Source organism: Triturus cristatus, chromosome 5_2 (assembly GCF_964204655.1).
Source record: "Triturus cristatus chromosome 5_2, aTriCri1.1, whole genome shotgun sequence".
Lineage (NCBI taxonomy): Eukaryota > Metazoa > Chordata > Amphibia > Caudata > Salamandridae > Triturus > Triturus cristatus.
In genome coordinates this window covers 725,097,816-725,122,626 of record NC_140588.1, presented here as the reverse complement: position 1 = coordinate 725,122,626, position 24,811 = coordinate 725,097,816, and the positions used below count along the sequence as shown (strand labels likewise).

The window sequence follows — 24,811 nt, the reverse complement described above, 5'->3', positions numbered from 1 at the left end:
AACTTTATCAATATAGGTGTGTTTGTGTATGTGCATACCCTGCTGTGTGATCCAAGGCCTAATGGCTTTAGTCAGTGTTTGTTAACATTAGTGAGTGAATAATAACTAGTTAGTGAAATAACATTTTACTCCAAAAATTAAAATAAAATTGCTTGATAAAGAAGTACATTATTTTACAATCCTAATGTTTGATTTTTTCCCCCCAGAATTATTGCCTGTGCTATGAGCATGAAACGATATGTGGAAGCTAATATTTCTCAGAAATCCCACACTACGATAAAATACTTCATGAAAATGTGGAGTAGTGTGAGTGAGACACTTATTTTCATCTTTCTTGGGGTCTCAACAATCGAAGACAACCACGAGTGGAACTGGCCTTACATCTTCTTCACCCTTATCTTCTGCCTTGTCTGGAGAGCCTTAGGTAATATGGAATATTTGTAAGTAGCTTTTTTATAAAAGGTAAGATTTATTACCCTAGCAAAGTGAGTAAGTCAGTCAGTTAGTGAGGCAGTGAGAGGCTGGATTTGTAAACACCTCAAAATGGTCCACTTCCAGCTACTTCTTGACTGAATAAGTTATTGACAATGAATTGTTCTTGTCCTTCACAAATAATATGTATTATTAACCACAGTATTTATAATCTAAGGCTTATACACCTCTTGCAATAACTTAATCTCTGCCCTGCAAGTTATATAAATATATTTACTGCAAACTCGCATGCCAGTTGTAAGAAATTGGGTTGGTGATTGGCAAGCTGGAAGCCCCACTCAGGCAAAAACTGCAATCCTTGTCACAGTGAATCACTAAAGTCACTAAGTTAACCTGTGTTCAACTATTTGGTAGCTTGGCACTAATACATTCAGGCTTAACTTAGAGACAATGGGTACCAGAATGACAAATATCCAACCAGTCGAACCAGAGATATTGAATTTCAAAGTTTTAAGTGGAGATAGCTTCTAAAAGCATCCCAAGTGGTGATCTGGTTACCCTAGACTGGGGGAGTTACAAGTTCAGGCTGACTGTGATGGAACGTGGCTAATCTTGCTGAAGAGTTATCGTCAAAGTACGATGTGAAGAGTTCAGTTTGCACTGGAGGAGGTGGTGAAGAGGAGACTCAGCATCACGGATAGTCACCCTTGTAGCGGGAAAAGCAAATCAGGCTCCACAGATGGTCATCACTGTAGCGCTAAGAGCCGGTCAATCTTTGTGGACGGTCTTTGCTGTGGCTTTGCTTTTATGGTTGTTGGAGGCTGTCATTGCTATAGCGCAAAGTGTGGGTCCTGCTTTACCGGTGGTTGCTGGTGGTTTCTGTTGACGTGAAGAGCAGGTCTCGCTAGAGCTTCGCATTGGCTGTCATAGTGGGAAGCAGAAACTTGGCAAGATTGGGCACGTTTGCAATTGTGAGAAGCCCAAACGTCAGGATTTTCACCTTTTCTTTGGGAGGAATTGTACTTTGATGCCAGCCAGCGGTCCAGGAACTGAGGAGGCATCTCTTGGGGATCAAGGACTCACTCCAGCAGAGGTCCACAGGGATCAGGCCGGTAAAATTGCTGGTCAAGGTAGATCCAATTGCTGGTCCCGTTGCAGCATGTCAGCTTGGCAGTTGCAGGAAGACCTCTAAAGCTTGTTGGGTCCCTGTAGTTCACATAGGAGGTCAGCCACTGATCCTTGGAATAACTTTTGTTAGCCTGGGAAAAAGGCAAGCAGGTCCAGTCTTCCTTCTCAGACAGCAAGGCAGTTTCTCAAGCAGCAGGACAGTCATCTGGCAGCAGGGCAGTCTTTCTTTGGTAACTTCCACGGTCCTGAAGTGTTCTAGTGAACTTCTCTGGAGATACAATATTTATACCTGGCATCAGCATGTTGTGTGGGAGGACTCCCTGTCCTACCCCACATCTGGTTCTGGAAAGTTCTTCTCCTTCCCTGTCAAGGCTTCAAACTGTCTTGGGTGAAAAAAGGGAAGGCAGGTCTGGTGTAAGGCTCCTTTGTGTACACAGGAGGTACAGCCATTTGATGTGTAAATGGGTCTGGTCACCGACCCTCCCCAGTCATCTTTCCAGGATGGTCCATCTTGCCCACACCTAACCACCCTTTGTTTACTGGCTGGAAGCAATACAGAAACCACCACAGAAGGGCAATTTGCATTCATGTGACCCAGGCATAAATGATTGGGACAAGAAAATTCCAACTTTCTAAAAGTAGCATTTTCAGAATACTAACAAAATCCGACTTTACCATTAAAGAGCATTTTTAATAACAATTTATTTGTGTGTAAGCAGCATATATCCATCTGCTCTCAATCCAAAGGTAGCACTTATTAAATGTAATAATTCTTTATTGGTCAATGGTTGAGAACGGCCTTACATCAGTGAAAAACAACTTTTGGGGTTTTTCACTGACAGGGCATGTAAAACTCAAGCACCCATGTCCTACTTTTTAAATATGATGTACCTTGTCCTGTAAGCCTTTAGTACCTACCTTAGAGGTGACTCATAAATAACAAGAAGGCAGGTTTAGGCCTGGCAAAATAATTAATTTATGTGGTTGAAATTGCTGTTTAAACTGCACTACAGGCTGCAGAAGCAAAATATATGTTTTAAAAGGTTATTTTTAGTGGTTGGCACAATGAGGGTTGCAGGACCACTAGCAGCATTTAATTTACAGGTCCTGTGTACATATACTATCATTTACTAGGGACTTACAAGTAAATTAAATGTTCCACTAAGGTGTCGGACAATTTTACCATGTTTGAAGGAGAGCTAACAAGCATTTTAGCACTCGTTATCAGTTTCCTAGGTTTAAAGCCAAAAAAAATCTAAATCCGCAAAACAGGAGGAGTAAAGGCAAAATGTTTGAGGGAATACCAAACCAAGGGTGTAGGGTCTAACACCAATGAGCTATCTTATTAAAATAATCACCAAACATAGGAATTCTACTTCTAGTATGTTACCACCCATATGTGTAGGGGTGTCTCAATGTCTATGTGGGTGGGTGAGGGGTGTGTAACTGCCTGTATGTATGAGTGTGTGGGTGAGTCAGTGGCTCTATGGGTTAGTGAGTGTGTGTGTAAGTAGTTGTATGGGTGAGTGACTGTGTGTATCGCTGTGTCGGGGAGTGAATGGATGTGTCATTGGTCAGTGGGTAAGTAATTGCATATGTTATCTAAGGTTTTTTTATTCTATTTCCTAACTATAATGGCCTGTATCCTTTGTTTTTTTCATTGAATTTCTAAGGTTTTTTAAATGCTAATTCCAAACTATAATGTCCCTGTAACCTTCCTCATGATTGTACACAGTGGTGTCAATGACCTAGGCTTCACTGGAGTAGGACTGGAAATCCCAATGAAGGATACCTTTGCTGAATTGGTGATGCTTTTCCCTCACACTGTCTTGGTGTACCCTAACATATGCCAAATACAGAAATGAAAGTGCTCCAATGAATTCTGCCCACAGATTGACAAAGCCAGGAAGCATGTTAATAAAACTGTTTCTGCATTCTTCAGAGACGATTGCATGGGCTGTATCTATAACAACAATCTGCGGTTTTACATGCATGGAATTTATAGAAAGGATGGAGTGCACTTTATAGATGAAGGCAACAGGGTATTTCGGGCTTAGATCATTGCCACTACAGTGCTCAATCATGAGGAAGGTTACAGGGATGTTATAGCATTTAAAAAACCTTAGAAATTCACGTGAAAAAAACTAAGGTTACAGGCCCATTGTAGTTAGGAAATAGAATTTAAGAAGCCTTAGAAATTCACGGAAAACAACAAAGGTTACAGGGCTGTTATAGTTAGGCTCAGATTTCACATGCACAAAAGAAGAGAAATTCAGCAGTTGTAGTTAGCTGAGCTAACCATAACTCGCGCCTCTGCAATACACTGCTTAGGACCTCACATACTACATCACTCATGACATGGTCAGTGACATCACTCATGACATTACTGATGAAATCATCCATCGAATATGTGACGCACCCACCAACACCCCATATAACCAACTTCTACACGAGTATTCTCAAATCCATTGACACACCCATACCAGTACTTACATACCCGCTCACTGATTCATAAGTCTACACACACATCCACTCAGTTACCTATACAGCCACACGTACACCAACTCACTCACTAATACAGCCACTGATATATCCACTCAAACACCCATACAGCCATTTACACAAAGTCACTTATAGTGCTATTCACACACCTACTCACTCAGATATAGAGTAAATCACACATCCACTCAGTTACCCATACAGCCAATCATACAAAAATTCACTCACTAATACAGCCTCTGATATATCTATTCCTACACCCATACAGCCACTCACACACAGTCACTCATCGAGCTACTCACACACCTACTCACTCACCAATAGAGTCAATCACACAGACATGTCCTCGCCTATACATTTATGCACACACCCACTCATTTATTCATACTAATACTAACACATTCTCACTCACCTATACAGTCACTGACACAAGCACACACTCACCCATACAGCTACTCTTGCAATTACTCAGTCACACATACAGTCACTCATATACTCCAACACTCACCTATACTGCCTTTCACATATTCAGTTACTCACCAATATACCACTTGCACATCCATCCACTCACTGACACAACCATACACACACTCATTCACCCATAGAGCCACTTACAAATACACACACACTCACTAACACATAGAGCCACTGACTCACCCACTCACTCATCCATAAAGGCATTTACACACTCCTCACCCACACACAAAGACACTGAGATACTCATACATGTACTCAGTCAACCAATCACTCACCCATACAGAAGCTCACATACCCACTCACACACCTATACAACCACTTAGACACCAACTGACAGACACAGACATTCAGATAACATGTCACTCACCCATACAGAAGCTCACATACCCACTCACACACCTCTACAAGCACTTAGACACCAACTGACAGACAGACACAGACATTCAGATAACATGTCACTCACCCATACATTCACTGAGACACTTAATAATTCACTTATACAGTAACTCACACACCCACTGAATCATCCAGTCAGGCACTCATACACCCGCTGATTCACCAATATACCTTGGAATGTATATTTAACACTCATAAACATTTTGAAAACACTCACAGTCACTGGATGATGACATCAGTGATGTCACTTGAGATGTCATCAGTGATGTTATTGACCATGTCATGAGTGATGTCATATGTGAGGTCATAAGCAGTGCATTGCAGGGGTGCAAGTGATAATTAGCACAGCTAGCTATAACTGCTGAATTTCTCTGGTTTTGTGAATGTGGAATCTGAGCCTAACTATAATGTCCCTGTAACCTTAATTTTTTCAGTGAATATGCATATATTTGAGAATGATAAATCTAGACTTACCTATATATACTTAACTAGACAATATGATAGTAGTGTATATCCTGCACTCACTATTGTTTCAAGGTGTTATTTTGTTACTTAGTACAGTGACCTACATCTGATGTAAAAGAGTCAAATCTTTTCACTTGGGTAATACTTAAAGTTCTGGTTTGTTTAATTAAAGGTGTTAAATTTAAAAATACCCCAGCTCACTCCTCCACTACCGTTGTGCCTAAATCACTGATCTGACTCTTCTTGCTACTAATTCTCCTTGCCCATTTGGTTCTGGTGGGAATTGTACAGACATAGGTAAATCAAAAAACAGAAAGCTACGCTGATGACAAGAGTAATGCAATTTTTCTTGTTTTCCGACAAAAAAGTTTCTGGTGCACAAAAATATACCTTCTGATGTGCATAGTCATAGCAATTATTGATTGTCTGAGTATTCTTTTGAACGTGATAGTAAAAACAAAACTTTGAGTGGTTGAGTGTAATAGATTTTCTTAAGGTAATACCTTTTTTTTGCGAAACACATCCCAGTATTCTTATACTGAGAAGAATTTTATGCAATCAAAACCTGCAATGATTGACTGCCTTGAAGAATTTATTGTCAAGGCGATTTGTGACTACTGGGTTTTTAAGAGTAAATTACAGCATTTGGTAGACTGGGAGGATTTACTCATAATGATATATCTTCTATTCAGGCTCTTAATTGGATGTAGTAATTCCATTTGCAACATCTGAAAAACTGGAGGTAGAGGGTGCAGAGTGTCAGGAAAAAGTGATTTCCCAACTCTAACGTGACTAAACTCTTAGTCTGAGGTTTCCATGTTTGCCTTGTTTGGAAGCCCTACTCTCTATATCTGTCACACACAATGCCTTTTCTTGCTGTTGTTGGATCTTCTGGATCTCTGTTTGTGGCACAGCCTGCCATTTTGTGTTTGCCTCGTGGCCTACTTTTCTTTGATGGCATTAGCTCCTGAGGTGGATGTGGGAGCCAGCCTTCTTTTCTCTTTTCAGTGCCCCATAATCTAGTGACGAGGGTGCCAGTGTTTTGATGATTTTATCAATATCTATATGAATGGCTTGCGTCTGCATTTGCATTTCTTATGCTCAAACTGAGCTTGTATTACCTGTATTATTGTTCCTCTGTTTTTCTTCTAAACAGATTCCCGTAATAGGATCCTGATCGAGAGTTTAATCTAGTCCCAATTACAGTTGTTGTTAAGTCTGTTTCCCTTTTCATAATTTAGCAGCAGTTACTGTTCCTTATTCGGGTACATAAACCCATAAAAGACACAAAGGATAATTTTGAATACAATCAAATTTGGTCAGACAAAATATTTTCAAGTAAACAATCATATATAAATGATAATATCAATCTGCATTCACCATAAATTAAAGTAATAAAACAACAATATCATTATCATAAGCTCCAATTAAAATCTATACATTAGCTAAAGTAAAATGCTATAACATAATTTATTATTAATGATTGTATACATTTACATTCATCGTAATTTGAAATAATAGAACAACAATATCATTTTTTCACAATCTCCAATTAAAATTTACATACATTAGTAACTAAAATGTAATGCCATAAGATTGTCATTCATTATTAAACAAAGCGAAATTAACTTTATTCCTAATAATATACGCATAGCCCCTGTTGTTAGTGCATTTCAAAGCTTAAGTTCTTCTGAGTCTAGCAGCCCCAGTTAAACAACAGGCTACATAAAAACATATACATTCTTTAAGTAACATTTGTGAATAAACACAATGCAGGTTTCACTCTAGCAAATTTTTATCTCTCAATGGGGTAAAATGTATCTTTGTCTCAGAACTCTAAAATGCTGAAAGAACAATATAAAGTTCATGGTGGCTTGGGGTGAGATGAAATCACAGCTAAATGATCCTAGATCTTCAACTTTATTCCAGCCAAGGGGCTCAGCCAAAAGGCAATGCAATATATTTAATCTAAATCTAGTCAGTATAAAACGGTGGTGGACATGTGTTAGCACTGTAAGGTATAGTTCAATTGTCACACATGATTTCAATATAACATAGCCCCGTACAGAAGGCTTAGACAATTCTTGCATTTCTCTCTTTTCTTAAGCTAAAGCCAAATAGTGTGTTTAACCAATTTTAAGTTGGCATGAACAATCCGATCAGTAGACATAAACAGCTGTTGGCATCCTAGTTCTGTGAATGAGGACTTAATATACCTTAACCATGGAATACTACCACCCTTATCTAGGTTCATACTGTCCTTCAACATGGCCCGATTTAGCTCCAGCTCTGTGTTTGACCATACCAAAGTCTATCTGAGCAGGGGTCGCATGGCAAGCTGATCGGGTATATATGCTCCCCCTAATAGTTTGTGAACAGTATAAGAAGGGGTATTGTGTGGTACATCTAATAAACACCTCATATACAATTTTCTAATATTTAAAGCTCAGGGGTGCCTTTGTATCCTCAAATGTCTTTACCATAACTGTGATTTAAATCCATTTGGCTTGATGGATTTTAATCAGAGCTTCAATTGGTTTTGCACCCAGTCTGGAAGCAAAGTCAAACAGACCTAACAACCCTAACCAATGAATTTGTTTTACCTGCAATTAGTGGTGCCCATGACACTCTTTCATCAAACAAGACACCGAGATAAGGGAAGGCTTTCACTCTGGATGTCTAAGTCCCCTCAATAATGCACCTTCTCTGTCCAGTGCCCCTAGGTCCCATAACCAATATGTGGTTTATTATAGTTGACACCTAAATCCAAACTATTCATAAAAGCAACAATGAATTTGAGGAACTGCTCTAAGCTGACGACAGTTCTCCCTATCAACACTGCATCGTCTGAATAAAATAGTGCCGGAATGAGATGAGTTCCCACCTGTGGGATGTCTTTGCATGTTGCACATAATGTTGGACCCAGGTCATTGATATACATGGTAAAGAGGATTGGAGATAAAATACACCCTTGTCTCACCCTCCTCTGACCTTTAGAATGTGTGGTACAACTCCCATTTAGATCATATCTTACCACGGCTGTTAGATCTTCATGCAATTCATGTAAAAAACGAACTAACTATGTCTCTGTCAACTTCCATTTTAAGAAGGATTGACCATAGTTAATTTCTGTTAACTTGGTCAAAAGTCGACTTAAGATCCATAAATGCCATATGGAGTGAACCACCCTTTGTAACTTTATATTTGCTGCTTATCATTTGTAGATCTAGACAGTGGTCCAGGGTCTGAGTATTCTTTTGAACATGATAGTAAAAACAAAACTTTGAGTGGTTGAGTGTAATAGATTTTCTTAAGGTAATACCTTTTTTCTTGCGAAACACATCCCAGTATTCTTATACTGAGAAGATTTTTATGCAATCAAAACCTGCAATGATTGACTGCCTTGAAGAAATTATTGTCAAGGCGATTTGTGACTACTGGGTTTTTAAGAGTAAATTACAGCATTTGGTAGACTGGGAGGATTTACTCATAATGATATATCTTCTATTCAGGCTCTTTATTGGATGTAGTAATTCCATCTGCAACATCTGAAAAACTGGAGGTAGAGGGTGCAGAGTGTCAGGAAAAAGTGATTTCCCAACTCTAACGTGACTATACTCTTAGTCTGAGGTTTTCATGTTTGCCTTGTTTGGAAGCCCTACTCTCTATATCTGTCACACACAATGCCTTTTCTTGCTGTTGTTGGATCTTCTGGATCTCTGTTTGTGGCACAGCCTGCCATTTTGTGTTTGCCTCGTGGCCTACTTTTCTTTGATGGCATTAGCTCCTGAGGTGGATGTGGGAGCCAGCCTTCTTTCCTCTTTTCAGTGACCAGGGTGCCAGTGTTTTGATGATGTTATCAATATCTATATGAATGGCTTGCGTCTGCATTTGCATTTCTTATGCTCAAACTGAGCTTGTATTACCTGTATTATTGTTCCTCTGTTTTTCTTCTAAACAGATTCCCGTAATAGGATCCTGATCGAGAGTTTAATCTAGTCCCAATTACAGTTGTTGTTAAGTCTGTTTCCCTTTTCATAATTTAGCAGCAGTTACTTTTCCTTATTCGGGTACATAAACCCATAAAAGACACAAAGGATAATTTTGAATACAATCAAATTTGGTCAGACAAAATATTTTCAAGTAAACAATCATATATAAATGATAATATCAATCTGCATTCACCATAAATTAAAGTAATAAAACAACAATATCATTATCATAAGCTCCAATTAAAATCTATACATTATTAGCTAAAGTACAATGCTATAACATAATTTATTATTAATGATTGTATAAATTTACATTCATCGTAATTTTAAATATTAGAACAACAATATCATTTTATCACAATCTCCAATTAAAATTTACATACATTAGTAACTAAAATTCAATGCCATAAGATTGTCATTCATTATTAAACAAAGCAAAATTAACTTTATTCCTAATAATATACGCATAGCCCCTGTTGTTAGTGCATTTCAAAGCTTAAGTTCTTCTAAGTCTAGCAGCCCCAGTTAAACAACAGGCTACATAAAAACATATACATTCTTTAAGTAACATTTGTGAATAAACACAATGCAGGTTTCACTCTAGCAAATTTTTTATCTCTCAATGGGGTAAAATGTATCTTTGTCTCAGAACTCTAAAATGCTCATAGAACAATATAAAGTTCATGGTGGCTTGGGGTGAGATGAAATCACAGCTAAATGATCCTAGATCTTCAACTTTATTCCAGCCAAGGGGCTCAGCCAAAAGGCAATGCAATATATTTAATCTAAATCTAGTCAGTATAAAACTGTGGTGGACATGTGTTAGCACTGTAAGGTATAGTTCAATTGTCACACATGATTTCAATATAACATAGCCCCGTACAGAAGGCTTAGACAATTCTTGCATTTCTCTCTTTTCTTAAGCTAAAGCCAAATAGTGTGTTTAACCAATTTTAAGTTGGCATGAACAATCCGATCAGTAGACATAAACAGCTGTTGGCATCCTAGTTCTGTGAATGAGGACTTAATATACCTTAACCATGGAATACTACCACCCTTATCTAGGTTCATACTGTCCTTCAACATGGCCCGATTTAGCTCCAGCTCTGTGTTTGACCATACCAAAGTCTATCTGAGCAGGGGTCGCATGGCAAGCTGATCGGGTATATATGCTCCCCCTAATAGTTTGTGAACAGTATAAGAAGGGGTATTGTGTGGTACATCTAATAAACACCTCATATACAATTTTCTAATATTTAAAGCTCAGGGGTGCGTTTGTATCCTCAAATGTCTTTACCATAACTGTGATTTAAATACATTTGGCTTGATGGATTTTAATCAGAGCTTCAATTGGTTTTGCACCCAGTCTGGAAGCAAAGTCAAACAGACCTAACAACCCTAACCAATGAATTTGTTTTACCTGAAATTAGTGGTGCCCATGACACTCTTTCATCAAACAAGACACCGAGATAAGGGAAGGCTTTCACTCTGGATGCCTAAGTCCCCTCAATAATGCACCTTCTCTGTCCAGTGCCCCTAGGTCCCATAACCAATATGTGGTTTATAATAGTTGACACCTAAATCCAAACTATTCATAAAAGCAACAATGAATTTGAGGAACTGCTCTAAGCTGACGACAGTTCTCCCTATCAACACTGCATCGTCTGAATAAAATAGTGCCGGAATGAGATGAGTTCCCACCTGTGGGATGTCTTTGCATGTGGCACATAATGTTGGACCCAGGTCATTGATATACATGGTAAAGAGGATTGGAGATAAAATACACCCTTGTCTCACCCTCCTCTGACCTTTAGAATGTGTGGTACAACTCCCATTTAGATCATATCTTACCACGGCTGTTAGATCTTCATGCAATTCATGTAAAAAACGAACTAACTATGTCTCTGTCAACTTCCATTTTAAGAAGTATTGACCATAGTTAATTTCTGTTAACTTGGTCAAAAGTCGACTTAAGATCCATAAATGCCATATGGAGTGAACCACCCTTTGTAACTTTATATTTGCTGCTTATCATTTGTAGATCTAGACAGTGGTCCAGGGTACACCGGGCTGCTATAAAGCCATAATGCAGGTCAAACAGTATGTTGTTATCTTCTTTCAAAGTGGTTAATCTAAAAACGCTGACCCACCCCATAACCTTGACAATAGAGTCAATATGTAAGATGGACCTATAGCATAGCGGGGCATCCCTCTGCCTTTTTTTAAAGACAGGTACAATAACAGATCTAGACCATGAAATACCCACCTTGCATGCCACATTTAAAATGTTTGTTAACTTTTTTCCCCAATATGAAGGATCAGATTTACATAAATCAGCAGGTACCCATCTGGGCCTGGAGCCTTATTTTTAGATAAATATATAATTGCTTCAGAGACTGCATATACCTGACATTCTAAATTGGGCTTATCTAAAAGACTCTCCTTGTTAATAATTAACTCATTGTGGGAATCTGGGCCATAAACACCTGTCAAAGTGTTGTATTCAGCTACCTGGTGCAATATGACAATCCACTACACCTCTATCATTTCCAGCAAAACACGAACAATTGACTATTTCCCAAAACCTTGTGCCTCATGGTAACATGCTATACTGTAATTGTTTGTCCCAGGCTTCGTTTTTAATTCCATTTTTCCGTTACATTATAGCTAACCTATACATTTTCAAACAACTAATAACTTCAAATGTGGTTCTGGGATTTTCTTCAGAGCTTTCAAGAAGTTTCAATAAGCCAGTGAACTTTTGTGATCGAACCATCGATAATGGACCTCCTTATCCTTTGCCACTGGATGAGTTAAATATGGTAAATATATTTCAGACCCTGCTATAAACAAATATCAATTCATGACCGAAGACATGAGCTAAATAATCAAAAAAAAGTCTCCATGACCTACATATGCCATTTGTGCAGTTGATTTTTAAAACAGGTTCGCTGAGCCACCTAATTCAGACCTTCCTCCTCTTTTGCCCACTTTATAGTGAGATAAAAATAATTATGGTGACTATGGTGATTCCCGATATCTCCAAAGCTTTCAACGTAGTTAGCTAGATAATCAGAGATAAAAATATAGCCTATAGTCGCTGCAGAGCCTCTACATATAAATGTGGGTTAACACCAAAATCTTCCATACCCTTGACAATCAAATTAGGAAACATCAAATTATGATCAGCCAAAATCAGGCTAAGAAAATCCCCTCACCTGGAATGCTCCACATGTTGAAGAATTTTATACTGGCACATATCGTCAATAGTGTTAACATGACAGGACTCAGAACAGGGATGTATGTTAAAACCCCCATTAAATCTAACGGATGTGGTTGGTGATGTTGATCAGCATAGGTATCCAAAATGGTCTTTAAGGCCAGTAAACGCCCCGTTGCCTTTGCCTGGTAATTTGTATTGTAAATGTTAAGCACTAAAATATTTGGGCTTTTTTTTAAATTAAGCTGACAGGTAGATTATACGAAGTTCTTGTGTCAATTTGGGATGTACTACACTTGATGTCTAAAGATGTAGGAGTTACCATCCCTCCCCTTGCTCTGCTACACACAGAGGGGGTAGAAGGACAAAAAAAAAGAAATCTAACAATCCATTTAAAGGGAGTTGGCTGTGTACCATGATACCTGCAACCCAAGAAACTTTAATAAAGTTACACCATGCTGGACCTCATTTCTTATTCCCCAGACCAGCTATATTCCAGCACAAATGCTTAATGAGCGAGTATGAATTCCCTCTTTCGGCAGATAGTTGAGTTGTTAACAAAGGAACTTCCATATCTTGCAGAGGTGCTAAAGTTCTGTCGGGAATGATTAGCCAATCATTAATTTCAAGTGATCTAAGGGTCTCAAATCTATCTGACAGCTGCAAGGATGTGACCTGCTGGTTTGGTCATCTTTCGAAATGCCCCTTACCATTCCCAACAACAGATTTAGCCGCCGGTGGGTAAAAGTAGCATAATTGAATATCTTAATCCTCAATGGTGGGTTATTCTGTTGCATAAGAAGCAATATCTGGTTGAGCAAAGTTAATAACAACACAATCTCCTGCCCACTCTTTCTCTCTACTGTTCTTCAGACCATGTTAATATGTGCGGCTAGATAATGTTCTCCACAAATTTGACTGTTACACTAATGGACAACTTTATTTTTAAGTCGAAGTGTAGTTTCCTTTGTTCCTGCTCTCAACGGTAGAACTCTCATAAGGATGGCTACTAAAAATGTAGAATCTGGTGGAAATTGTAAACTGTTTCTGGTGTAGGGCTTACTAATGGGAGAGATAGTTTGGGGATTCCTGTTTACCTTCCAGGATCTCAATGTGGGTTAATCTAGCTGGGTGGGGTAGAGAGAGCTTGAGAATTCCTGTTTCCTTCTGAGGATTTCTGTGTGAATTGCTCTTGCTGGGAGAAGAGACCCAGAGAATCAGAACCTCTCTCTTATGGCCCTCTAGATACAACATTCAAAGAACTTCCCTGTCCCATATTCCTAGACATTTCTAAATTGCAGGAGCATAAAGGATTCTTTGAGTGCAGGGGGTTTGGCGTTGGTGTAACGTTTTCTCAAAAAATCTCACTAGATCGTTGTGTAGATATGCATGTCCCATTAACCATTAGGCTTGTTTTTTCAACTGACGGGAAGCCCAAATATTTAATAAATTACTCTATCTTGGATAGCTTATTATATAATCCTTCCACAACTCATTTAATTAACACTTCCACTTTCTGATCTAGTTTGATCTTCAGGGTTTCTATATACGTCTCTGAGACCCTCTGAAACTGGTTAATGTCAGTGATCAAGTCATTACTAACTGATTGCACACTTCCCAAGGTAGCGTTGTTGTGCCTATTAGGGCTAGCTCACAGGGTGACTAATCTCTTTTTCAGTCTCATGTCCTTTTCTTTCCTTGCCGGTTGGTCCAAATCAGTGGGGAAGGTAAGTGGGTGAAGATGAACCTCTGCCACCGTGATAACTAATTAAGGGTTTATCTTCTAGAGAGAGCCTTCTTCAGTTCTCTTGGTTATCAGACATGTCTCTTCAACCTGACCACCCTCCTTAAATTGGGTGATGTTGGGTGGCAGGGGCGAATCACCCCGAGACCCAGTTCTTCTTCTACAGAACCTATTTCCTAATTTAAAGCTGTGGTGAGAAATTAAATTATAGAAGAGCCCAGCCTCCTCCAGACTCTTGACAGGTGCAGACAGTTCCACTCTTGGCCCGGTCCTCACTTGGGCAGTGCCCGGGTTCACTCCTTGTGAGTCCCATGCTACAATAGAGGAAATGCACTTAAGAGTGCCTTGGTTAGGAAAGAAAGGCTCAGTGCCTCTGCCTCACTCGCAAACCTGTGACTGAGTGTCTAAAGAAATCCTGGGACACAGAGTCCTGTAGAGTCTTGCATAGTGCCCCACGGCATGGGTGATGAAATGCACTGAAGAGCACTGCGGCCAGGAAAAAAGTACTCAGTGTCCCCCTCCCATCACACCTGTGGCTGAGTGTCGAAAGGAATCCTGGGAAACTGAGTCCTGTAGCTTCGTGTATGGCATATTGTGCGCAGGAGATGAGATAGGCTTAAGAGTGCTGAAGCCAGAAAAGAAGGGCTCAGTGCCTCTGCCACCTAATCACACCTATGGCTGAGTGTCCAAAGGAATCCTGGGACACAGAGTCCTGTAAAATTGTGTATGGCATCCCTGTTCATTTGCTTCTGTTGTGCCAGACATGTACTTCCTGGGACAAAGTAATTATCCTATTTTTTGTATCTTTATGATCCGCTCTGGGGATCTTTTTGTGTGCCACAATGTTGTTCTACTCATGGCTCCTTCTGGAACCCTCCGCTCTTCAGCTTCTTTGAACCTGTGACATGCCTGGAAAGTTCCCTTGGATTTCTCCAGTGGCAGCTCCTCGAGGGAGTGCTGCGGGGTGGTGAGGCTGGGCGGGGGAGGGGCAGGGTGGGGGGTAGTAAATTCGGGCATACGGCCGAACAAATTTAAGTAAATAAATAAATAAATAAGTAAAACGAATTACATTGCGCGCGCTGCATCGCAATTTGAGGTTTTTTCTTCATTTTTCTCCACAGGGAAGCTACAATATTCTCCTGCTGCCCTCCCCCTGATTTTGTTCATTTAAGTTAAAATGTAATCTTAAATTTAAAGAGGTTGAAGAGCTGCAGGCATTCCTGTCATGAAACCACAGATGGATCAAGTCCAGAATTTCAATGTGCTGCTATATTTTTCTACTTGTTGTTCGAGCATCCTCAGTTGTTTTAGCCTCCCATCTAAAGTACCTTTGATCCTGTAGCCTGCCCTGGTCCATTCATTGCCTGAAATTTCTCAGAAAGCTTTTTTTGTATTGTTTACCAGTTTTTTAAGGGAAGACGTCATTGAATACTGTAGCCAAAAACAGCCATTGACAGTGTGTTTGTTGTTCACTGCTGAGCTCATGTGCAATATATCAATTCAATTAATCTTCATTCAGTTCATATCACAAATAAACCATAAAAGCTAATCATCTCAATACAAATCCCTCAAAGATAAAAAGGGAGAGTAATAAATACCTTAAAACCATGTTCCCCCGTAACAGTAACTCCACTATAAATGCATCATAAAGCATTAAAATTGTCATTTTAAAACACACTGCATCTGGAGTAAATTTCAAACAAAGTGCAAATGACAAGACATATATATAATACTTACAGGATGCAATATGTATATGCATAACAGACCTTGGTGTCCTTCGTGTACATCAAAAACTGGAATGCCTCCTGGTAGTCATACAGTATTTCACATAAAAACAAAGGTTTCATATATGTTTTTTACTGTATTCAAGTTAAAATTTATAGAAAAGTGTATAATGGATTCCTATGAGATATTGTCACTTGGGCATTTGACAGCATGTATGGCCCACTTTGCCCTACCTCTTAAGGCAACCGCCAACAATATAATAGATTATAGAGAATCAGAATCTTGTAAAAAAAAAAAATCTATTTCATAGCCTCTAAGCTGTCCACATTTACCGGAGTCAGTGCAAAAACTACCTATTTGTGAGTTTATTGCTGAGTTTGTGTGTTATTCCCTTAAGTGAGTGATTTAATGTTCATTTTACCATATGCCACCTTCCTAGTGCACCAGACCCCATTTAGGTCCACAATAAACATCAGGAACACGAGGAAGACCCTGAAAAGCACCAGCGAAAATTGATTGAATATCAAAACTGTGGGGAAGCCATCATTCGACCACTGAAAATTCACAACTGACATCCATTCACTACAAGCCTTTATTTTCGAAAATACAACCATTGGCACTGGCATTTCCTCGATTGGGTCTTGTTATTGGCATTCCTAAATGTATCATGGCTGCTGTGTCTTACAAAGTGTGTCAAATGTATTTCTCTGCACCCTATTTCCCGTATTACATTTTTGTGCTCTGAGTGTGACATTTTTATGCATTCTTTATTTTAATCTTACTTTTTCTGTTCTGCTTGCAAAAGCTGAAAGCAATAACAACCACCTTACCTATTTAAACCAACTACAACCACTAGAGCCAACATGGCTGGTAAAAGAATCTGGAAACGTTTACCCTTCATTTGCTACACTGAATGAATCTCTGCTGGACGTTTGCATACCAGGTGCCATAAAAACTATATTTTGACACAATTAGAATAACAATCATTTGGAATGCCCAGACACTTATCCACTCCTTTAGTCGCTGTCTGGATGAGTACTGACCATGTAAAAAACGGAGACAAGTCTGGTATTGCTCTGAGATGGCCTACTAGAAAAAAACATCTCAATGGGGATTATTAATCCTAATTTTGTTGGAATTCATTGCAGCCTTTGGCTGTGTTGACCCATCCAAAGATTGATCCAAAGGTCAGCATAACGTGTACTTTCAGTGGCGACTAAATCCCACCATTTCAGACCTCAAAACTGACATAGATGATGGTGTCTCCCATCACACACAACCTAAGGGAGGCATGGATGAATGTAGGGACGCACCCATTGAAGGATGTCAGGATCGTTAATAGATGGATGGACTTTCATTGACAGTGACTGAATGTAACCTTCCAAATCCCAAACCCTTGAGACCAATGCATGCAGCATCCTGCCTCTATTTGGTTATGCATTTTTCATGTATGCTTGGTGCTGTTTTGTTCCATACATAATATGATGTAGTGGTGGTATGCCGGGAAAGAACACATATTTGCTACAAGAAATAGGACAGTGTGAAAACTGAATGCAAAAGTTGTTAAAATGTTTCTAATTAACCTTCTTTGTTTTCACTTGTAGAGTGAAAGAGTATCTTGGAGCTGATCATACATGTATCACTGTTTCAGAAGTTGTTAACTTGTATATTTCTTCTCGGTTGCTTCTAAACGCTGTCACACCCCAGCTCGATGTCTCACAATAGTGACACATGAGCTTTTGCATTATTAGTTTTGCATTACACTAATTGATAATGAGTAGTGACTGTTAAAGCCTAATCGCTTCTAAAGAGGAGTCCGAGTTTATTACATGTGCAAGAATCTGAAAAGATTAATAGGTTTTCATACTCTTTTACTCTTCCTACTACCACCTCCACAGGACTATTTTATGTTTAGATTAAATCAATGAAATGTCGTTTTAACAAAATGGCGATAAAAGGTTATCTTTATAAACTTTGACTGACTGCTTACAAATGTGTAACATAGAAAAATCAGGATACTGACTTTGCTTTGTCTCCTTTCATATTTTAGGAGTTCTTGTATTGACCTTTATCATCAACAAATTACATGTGAATGCAGTGACCCGCAAGGACCAGTTCATAATAGCATATGGAGGTTTGAGGGGTGCCATCTGCTTCTCACTCGTCTTCTTGCTCCCTGATTTTTCAAGAAAGAAGCTTTTTATCGCAGCAACAACCGTCGTGATTCTCTTTACGGTGTTCGTCCAGGTAAATGATCCTTTACCCTTTTATGCAGTTGATGCACACCTAGGTATGCAATAAGTCAGCTTGCCTTTACAGAGCCCATTGAGGAACTGTTGCATGCCTGCCGCAGCGGCACCGAAGGGGAGAAGTTTTCAAGGGCTATGGATAGGCGATGGGATAGCATGACACAACATGTTGACCGCCTCTTTCCCTCTGGCACCTAAACAGGCTGGAACCCTCCTTTAACCCCCCGTCTCTGCATCCTCTGGTCAATGGAAGGGACACCCATCCTGCAGTGGTGAAAGTCCAGCGCTGATGCTGCTAGGTGCCAGGCTTCACCTTAAATGCATCTCTGGCTCCAAATGTCGTAAATGCTGCCAATGCAGGTGCCATTAACTATGTAGTGTATTCTTTCCACTTCATATGCCTATGTTGTGCAAAACAATCCCTGTAGTGGTGTGTGGTGTGCAGTGGCTGTGCATGGAGAATCACTCTTTCGCTTCTGTGGGTGCCGGCCCTTCAATAGGTGGACTCAGGCAGTAAACAAACAAATACCATCAGTTACAATGTGTGACCCAGCAGTCACCCATTGGCTGCCTGGTGGGCCGATCCAATATGTGAATGACACTGGCAGAAAGGTGAGTAGCTGAGGAGATAACCGTTGCCTAATTCTAGTTGTGCGGTGTGATCCAACAAATGAATGACACTCCAACTAATAAATGACAAAAGGGGGTCTGATCCAAGATTCCTCCATGTTGTGGTTTTTTGTATTATTATGTACTGTTTTCAGGCGATAGAGAAAAAGCAGATACAGATGCCTTTTACTTCAGACCTAAAACGACTGGAAAGTTCTCATTGAAAGCAGTGTTTCCTGCATGGAGGCACACTACTTGGTGTTCGGGAAAATAAGTGATCAGTGACTTCTAGCACGGTGTCTTGGGCCAGCATTAGGAAAGGATAACAAATCGTTAAACACTGGGCACTAGCCATCATTGGAGCAAACACCACATGAAAAACAAATGAAAAAAACCAGATGAGATGAATGCACAAAAATGACATAAAATAGTAAAATATGAGAAATGCTCAATATAGGAGAAATATGTTAACATGAAGTTCGCCCTATTTTTACAGCTAATATCGTGGCGAGGAACAAAATGCAAAGAAATAAAAGCACAATCTCAAATAAAGGACACTGGAGAACATAGAGAATTAATTTATATCATGACAACTTCATTACACATTTATATGCGATTCAAACATCATATGCGAGAAATCAGATAAAGAAATATAACTTCCATCTTGCGGAATTGTCTTAATAATATGGACTCATTTGTTGCAATGCTCGTATTCCAACATTTTGCCGAGGACAATTCCAGTAAAGTAACTGATGGAAAAGAACATTGATTTTAACATCATAAGAAAAATAAGAAATGAATCAATTTTTATGGCCTTTCACAACGTACCCTTATCAATGAATGTACAAAATATGAGGTTATAATAGTCATAGTTTACAAACTCATTTTTTAATTTTATCAGCAAAACGTCTTCATTGCACTATATTATAACAGTAGAAATGCATAAATCAATTCAAAGAAGGAGTTACCACTGTATAGTATATATTAATGAAAACCCAGAAAGTAATTCGGAGTGTCCTTGACAAAGGTGAAGAACATGCATATAAATGTATGGTTGACGTAAGTTTGTGTTCTTGGAAGGATTGGAGGTTTCTAATGATATTGTTAAGTTGTTAAGCTTAAAACGTTTTTGAAAAAATCATTGTTGTGAATTATTTCTATGTAAAAAGGAAACAGTAATATCAACAAAATATATACTGTGGCTATTGGTTGTCATTTATATAAATTTGATCTAGAGTTAAATTAGAAGATGTAATAGAAATAAATAGATAATGATCCTTACTTATTAGAAGCAGCCAAAACATGAAAATATATTGTTGAGAGGGAGTTATTGTGCTGAAGATGTTACATAGGAATTGCACAACCTTTCATCAACGATGTACTGGACCTTTAAAAGTTTCTAGATTTTTGTGGAAGACAGGCCCTTGCATGTTGTCAAGATCATGACAGAATTGCTGTAGGTCATTCGTTCTCCACAAACCTGTTTCTTCATATTTTTCTAAATAAATTATATTTTCAAAGTGTTGAATCTATCCCAGTAAATGACTTTCAATTTGAAAAAAATCTTTGTACTCTTTTCCTAGGGCCACATAACTACCCTGTACCGTTTCATTCTGATTATAATGACAATCACCCGTATTCTCTTTATCCCCCTCCCTGTCTACCCTTACATTTTATTGTTAGGTGTTACCCCACCACACCCCGATTTTCTGTCTGCTTTCCATTCTCTATATCGCACCATGTTGCCCCTCATACCTGATGTGTTTGTTGACCTTTAAATTGATCCTCTGCCACTACTATTACCCTTGCACCTCTACCTCTACCTGTACCATGTTATCTCTCCCTACACCTATATTGGTTTGATCTCTACTATTGGTCTCCCATCACGACACCATACGGCACACGTGTGTTGTAAATGTTGTTGTGCATTGTTTCAGTCACACATGAGAAAGGCAGGAGATCCCCTTTATGGGGACTGGGTACCCCTCTGATCGCATAGATCACAGATGCAGAATTCCACGACATGGTCTCTATAATCCAATTATTTGCACAATGCCAAAGTGAGCTAGCTGTAACTGAAGGCCACAATTTCCCTCTCTCTGGTTAATAGTCTTTGTAGTTCAATGAGCCAATTCATTGCAGAGTCTCTGCTAATAAAAATCAGGTCATTCATCGCTTTGCCTGGGTGGTTGATGGAACACTTTGAAACAGTCTTTCAACTCTTACCATGTATGCGTCAATGTTTCGAAAACAATCATTTCAATTCCAGATCTCCTCCCTCTAGAACTCTCTTCCACTAGTGCTCCACCTCGTCTCATCTGCGGTGGCATTCAGAACAGCTTTGACCCACCCCTTCAGCGTTTGGGTCACAGGCTATGGGACTGTTCTGTTAGCTTCCTATGCAATTCCACCCAAGCTCCTAGCCAAAATGCACATTTTTTCGTAGCATTCAGAAGCAGATACCTAGCAGCACAAATACCTCAGAAGCAGATCCCAAGCAACATGAGCACAAATATCATTAATGAAATAATCATGGCCTACTCCTGCAATGCAGGAGCACTCAACCCACCCTCAAATGGTCAGACATTTCGATTGCAGTGAGTTAACTTGTCATGAGCTCCTGTGGGGAAGCAGTGTAGCTGTTCTTTCCTGTCTAAACTACTCTGCTATCTGTGTGAACAAAATTCCTGTCGAGCCGAAACCACGTGTATTATGAATCATTCTGGCTTGCCCGTACTTATCTTAGGGCCTGGCAGTGTGCACGCAGGGCGTTGGTTTGTTAAACATGATTCTTTTTCATGATAGGCAAAAAGGCGCCTGACACAGTCACCTCTGTGATGTTGGATAGCTAAATAAAGGGCTCGGCTACATACTTTTTCTGCATTTCACTAAACGTAGTTGCACGGACAAGTAATTTCCCAGAGAATGTTTTAAACTCCTGATCCAAATGTGTGGAAATGTACATTTGCGAACGTACAGTGGAAAATCTCCCAGGATGGCAGGCACTAAGTTTAAGGGTAGGAGCACGGTTCCTGGAGGAGTGGCAAGAGAATGACCTTTAGGAACCAAGTGCAGACTCAAATTCAAAGTCGTATATTTAGAGATATTCACAAACCTTATTTTTTTTTCACACCCAAATTTAGAATCCAATCTTAGTGCCAGTAAATACTGAAGGATGTGTGTGTGTGTGTGTGTGTGTGTAGCTTGGCTTAGAAATTGATTATGAAGGTCCTAAAACTTTTCTTTCTCCCTCCCCTCCTCTCCCTGCATTTTGGAAAATATTGGGAAGTTTGTTTTTCATTCTCACAGGGAAAAATATTTTAGATTTGGCTAAAAAAATAAAATGCCAAGTTGTATCTTAAATGAATCCATATAAAGGTGGATAATCCACATCATTAGGAGCAGGTGTGTGTAGAATATTTCTATGTGTGGTTGTGGGTGTTTCTGTGACCTCGCAGAAAGTTAAGAATCTTGCAAATGGTAAGAGGAAATCTACGATTTGGAGGTTTCCAACGTGAGATTACTGCTGCTTTCGCGTGCAGCCTAACCCTCTCAATATTTCCCTGCATGTGGGTTCAGTCATTACTTTACAATTCCAACCCTGAAGCTAATCAGCTGTTCTAGCTAAAGTGCTGGTTAGTGGTAGCCTTTAGGAGATAGACTGTTCGGCTGATTCTGCAGTTTATCAGAATTACCTAATATAGCTCCATCTCACGTGCAAATAATGGTTCGTTCAACAGTTCTGCTTACTCAGATTACAAACAATCTCAAAAAGGTATTCTTTGTATTTCCCGGAAATTGAACTTGACTTGAGGCTTCCAATCCAATTGTTACATCTTTTCTTCTTTCATGTCACCCTGTACTTAATTTCAATCCTCTCCATACCTCCTCTCTGTGAGCACAGCCTTATCTAAATCACATGCATGTTTGCCATAATCCCTTTTATTGTATTTGTGCAAATTGCCCACATCTCATTTCAAGGATCACAACCTCTCCTTTAAAAATCATACCCCTGTAACACAAAGATCCCTATTCTCCTCATCTATTAATTACTGTTGGACTTGGCCCTTTTCGCAGGGCTATCCCCAAACTTTTTGCTTCTTCCTCATATTTTTTCCTGACCTGTTGTTCTTGGCTGTAGGACTCTGGGCATATTACCACTGCTAATCAGTGCTAAAGTGAATATGCTTTCTGTTTAAATTGTTATTACAATTGGATCTCCCTGATTGGCATATTTGATTTACTAGTCAGTCCCTAGTAAAGTGCACTGAGTGTGCCAGGGCCTGTAAATCAAATTCTACTAGTGGGCCTGCAGCACTGATTGTGCCACCCAAATAAGTAGCCCTGAAAAGGTATCTCAGACCTGCCATTGCAGTGTCTGTGAGCAATTTTAAACTGCCATGTCGACCTGGCAAGTGCACCCACTTGCCAGACCCTAACCTTCCCTTTTCTTACATGTAAGGCACCCCATGGTAGGCCCAAGGTACCCCCATGAGCAGGGTGCAGTGTATGTGAAAGGTAGGACATGGACTCATGTGTGTGACATGTCCTGATAGTGAAATACTGCAATTTTGTTTTTCACTATTAAAAGGCTATCTACCCCAAAGGATAGAATGGGAGGTACTTTGTAACCTCTTACAAGTATAACTTTTCATTGGGAAAAGATAGAGAAATAAAGTTTAGGCTCCCTGAACTCAGAATGCCACTTTTAGAAAGTAAAAAGAACAATTAATGGACAGAATGCAGAACAGTGTCATACATTCTGCCCAGTACAGATATCTAGGCCTAAATCCATAGTTTTATTGCACCCCATGCCATTCCAGTTTGAAACCAGCTATATGCAAATAAGTATTGACCCTGCTCCTTGTGGGAACTGTCTAGCCCGAACTCCCAGGCCAGGTATTCACTGGACTGGAAACAAGCATCCTAGGACCGGATTCGGGGTTTCGCCCCCCTCAGCCAGGCTAGCTTGACTCCAGGAGCATGGAAAGCACAGGACCCACGTCTGGACAGGCCCGTCCCACTCAGGGTGGCAAATGCAAAAAGAACAATTGATGGACAGAATGCAGAACAATGTCAGACATTCAACCCAGTACAGAGATCTGGGCCTAAATCCATCGTGTTCTTGCTTCTCATGTCATTCCAGGTTGAATCCAGCCATTTGCAAATCAGTCTTGACCCTGCTCCCAGCCCAAACTGTCCAGGGAGGTCCTGGCTTGGCAGTTCGGGATGGACTGTTCTCATGTGGAATGGGGAGAAGACTAATTTGCATATGGCTGAGTCCAAACTGGGGTGGTGTGGTGAACAAAAGAAAAGTGGATTAAACCCAGATCTTTGTGACTGGGGTGAATGTTTCCATTGTTCAGCATTCTGTACATCATTTGTCTCTTTTGCATTTGCTGCCCTAAGTGGGAAGGGTGTGCCCAGATGTGGGTCCCGTGCTCACTACACCACTGGATTCAAGCTAGCCTGGCTGATGAGGGGTGATGCCCTGAAACCTGTCTCAGGATGCTTGTTACTGGTCCAAGGAAAACCTGGCTTTGCAGTTCGGGCTGGACAGTTCCCATGTGGAACAGGGTCAGGACTTATTTGCATACGGATGGGTCCAAACTGGGGTGGTGCGATAAGCAAAAGAACGATGGATCAAACCCAGATCTTTGTGACTGGGGGTGAATATTTATATTGCTCAGCATTCCGTCCATCATTTGTGTCTTTTGCATTTGTTGCCCTGAGTGGGAAGGGTATGCCCAGATGTTGGTTCCATGCTTACTGAGCCACTGGATTCAAGCTAGCCTGGCTGATGAGAGGTGATGCCCTGAAACCTGTCCCAGGATGCTTGTTTCTGGTCCAAGGAAAACCTGGCTTGGCAGTTCGG

At 39.9% G+C, this 24,811-nt stretch overlaps 1 protein-coding gene across 1 annotated transcript in view; it reads left to right on the top strand.

Moving 5' to 3' along the window:
* LOC146829181 (sodium/hydrogen exchanger 2-like) overlaps positions 1–24,811 on the top strand; it is a 615,451-nt gene that overhangs the window by 224,644 nt on the left and 365,996 nt on the right. Inside the window, exons 4-5 of the mRNA XM_085607826.1 lie at positions 207–424; positions 18,129–18,325. Coding sequence (XP_085463952.1) covers positions 207–424; positions 18,129–18,325 — 415 coding nt within the window. The remainder of the gene's footprint in view (positions 1–206; positions 425–18,128; positions 18,326–24,811) is intronic.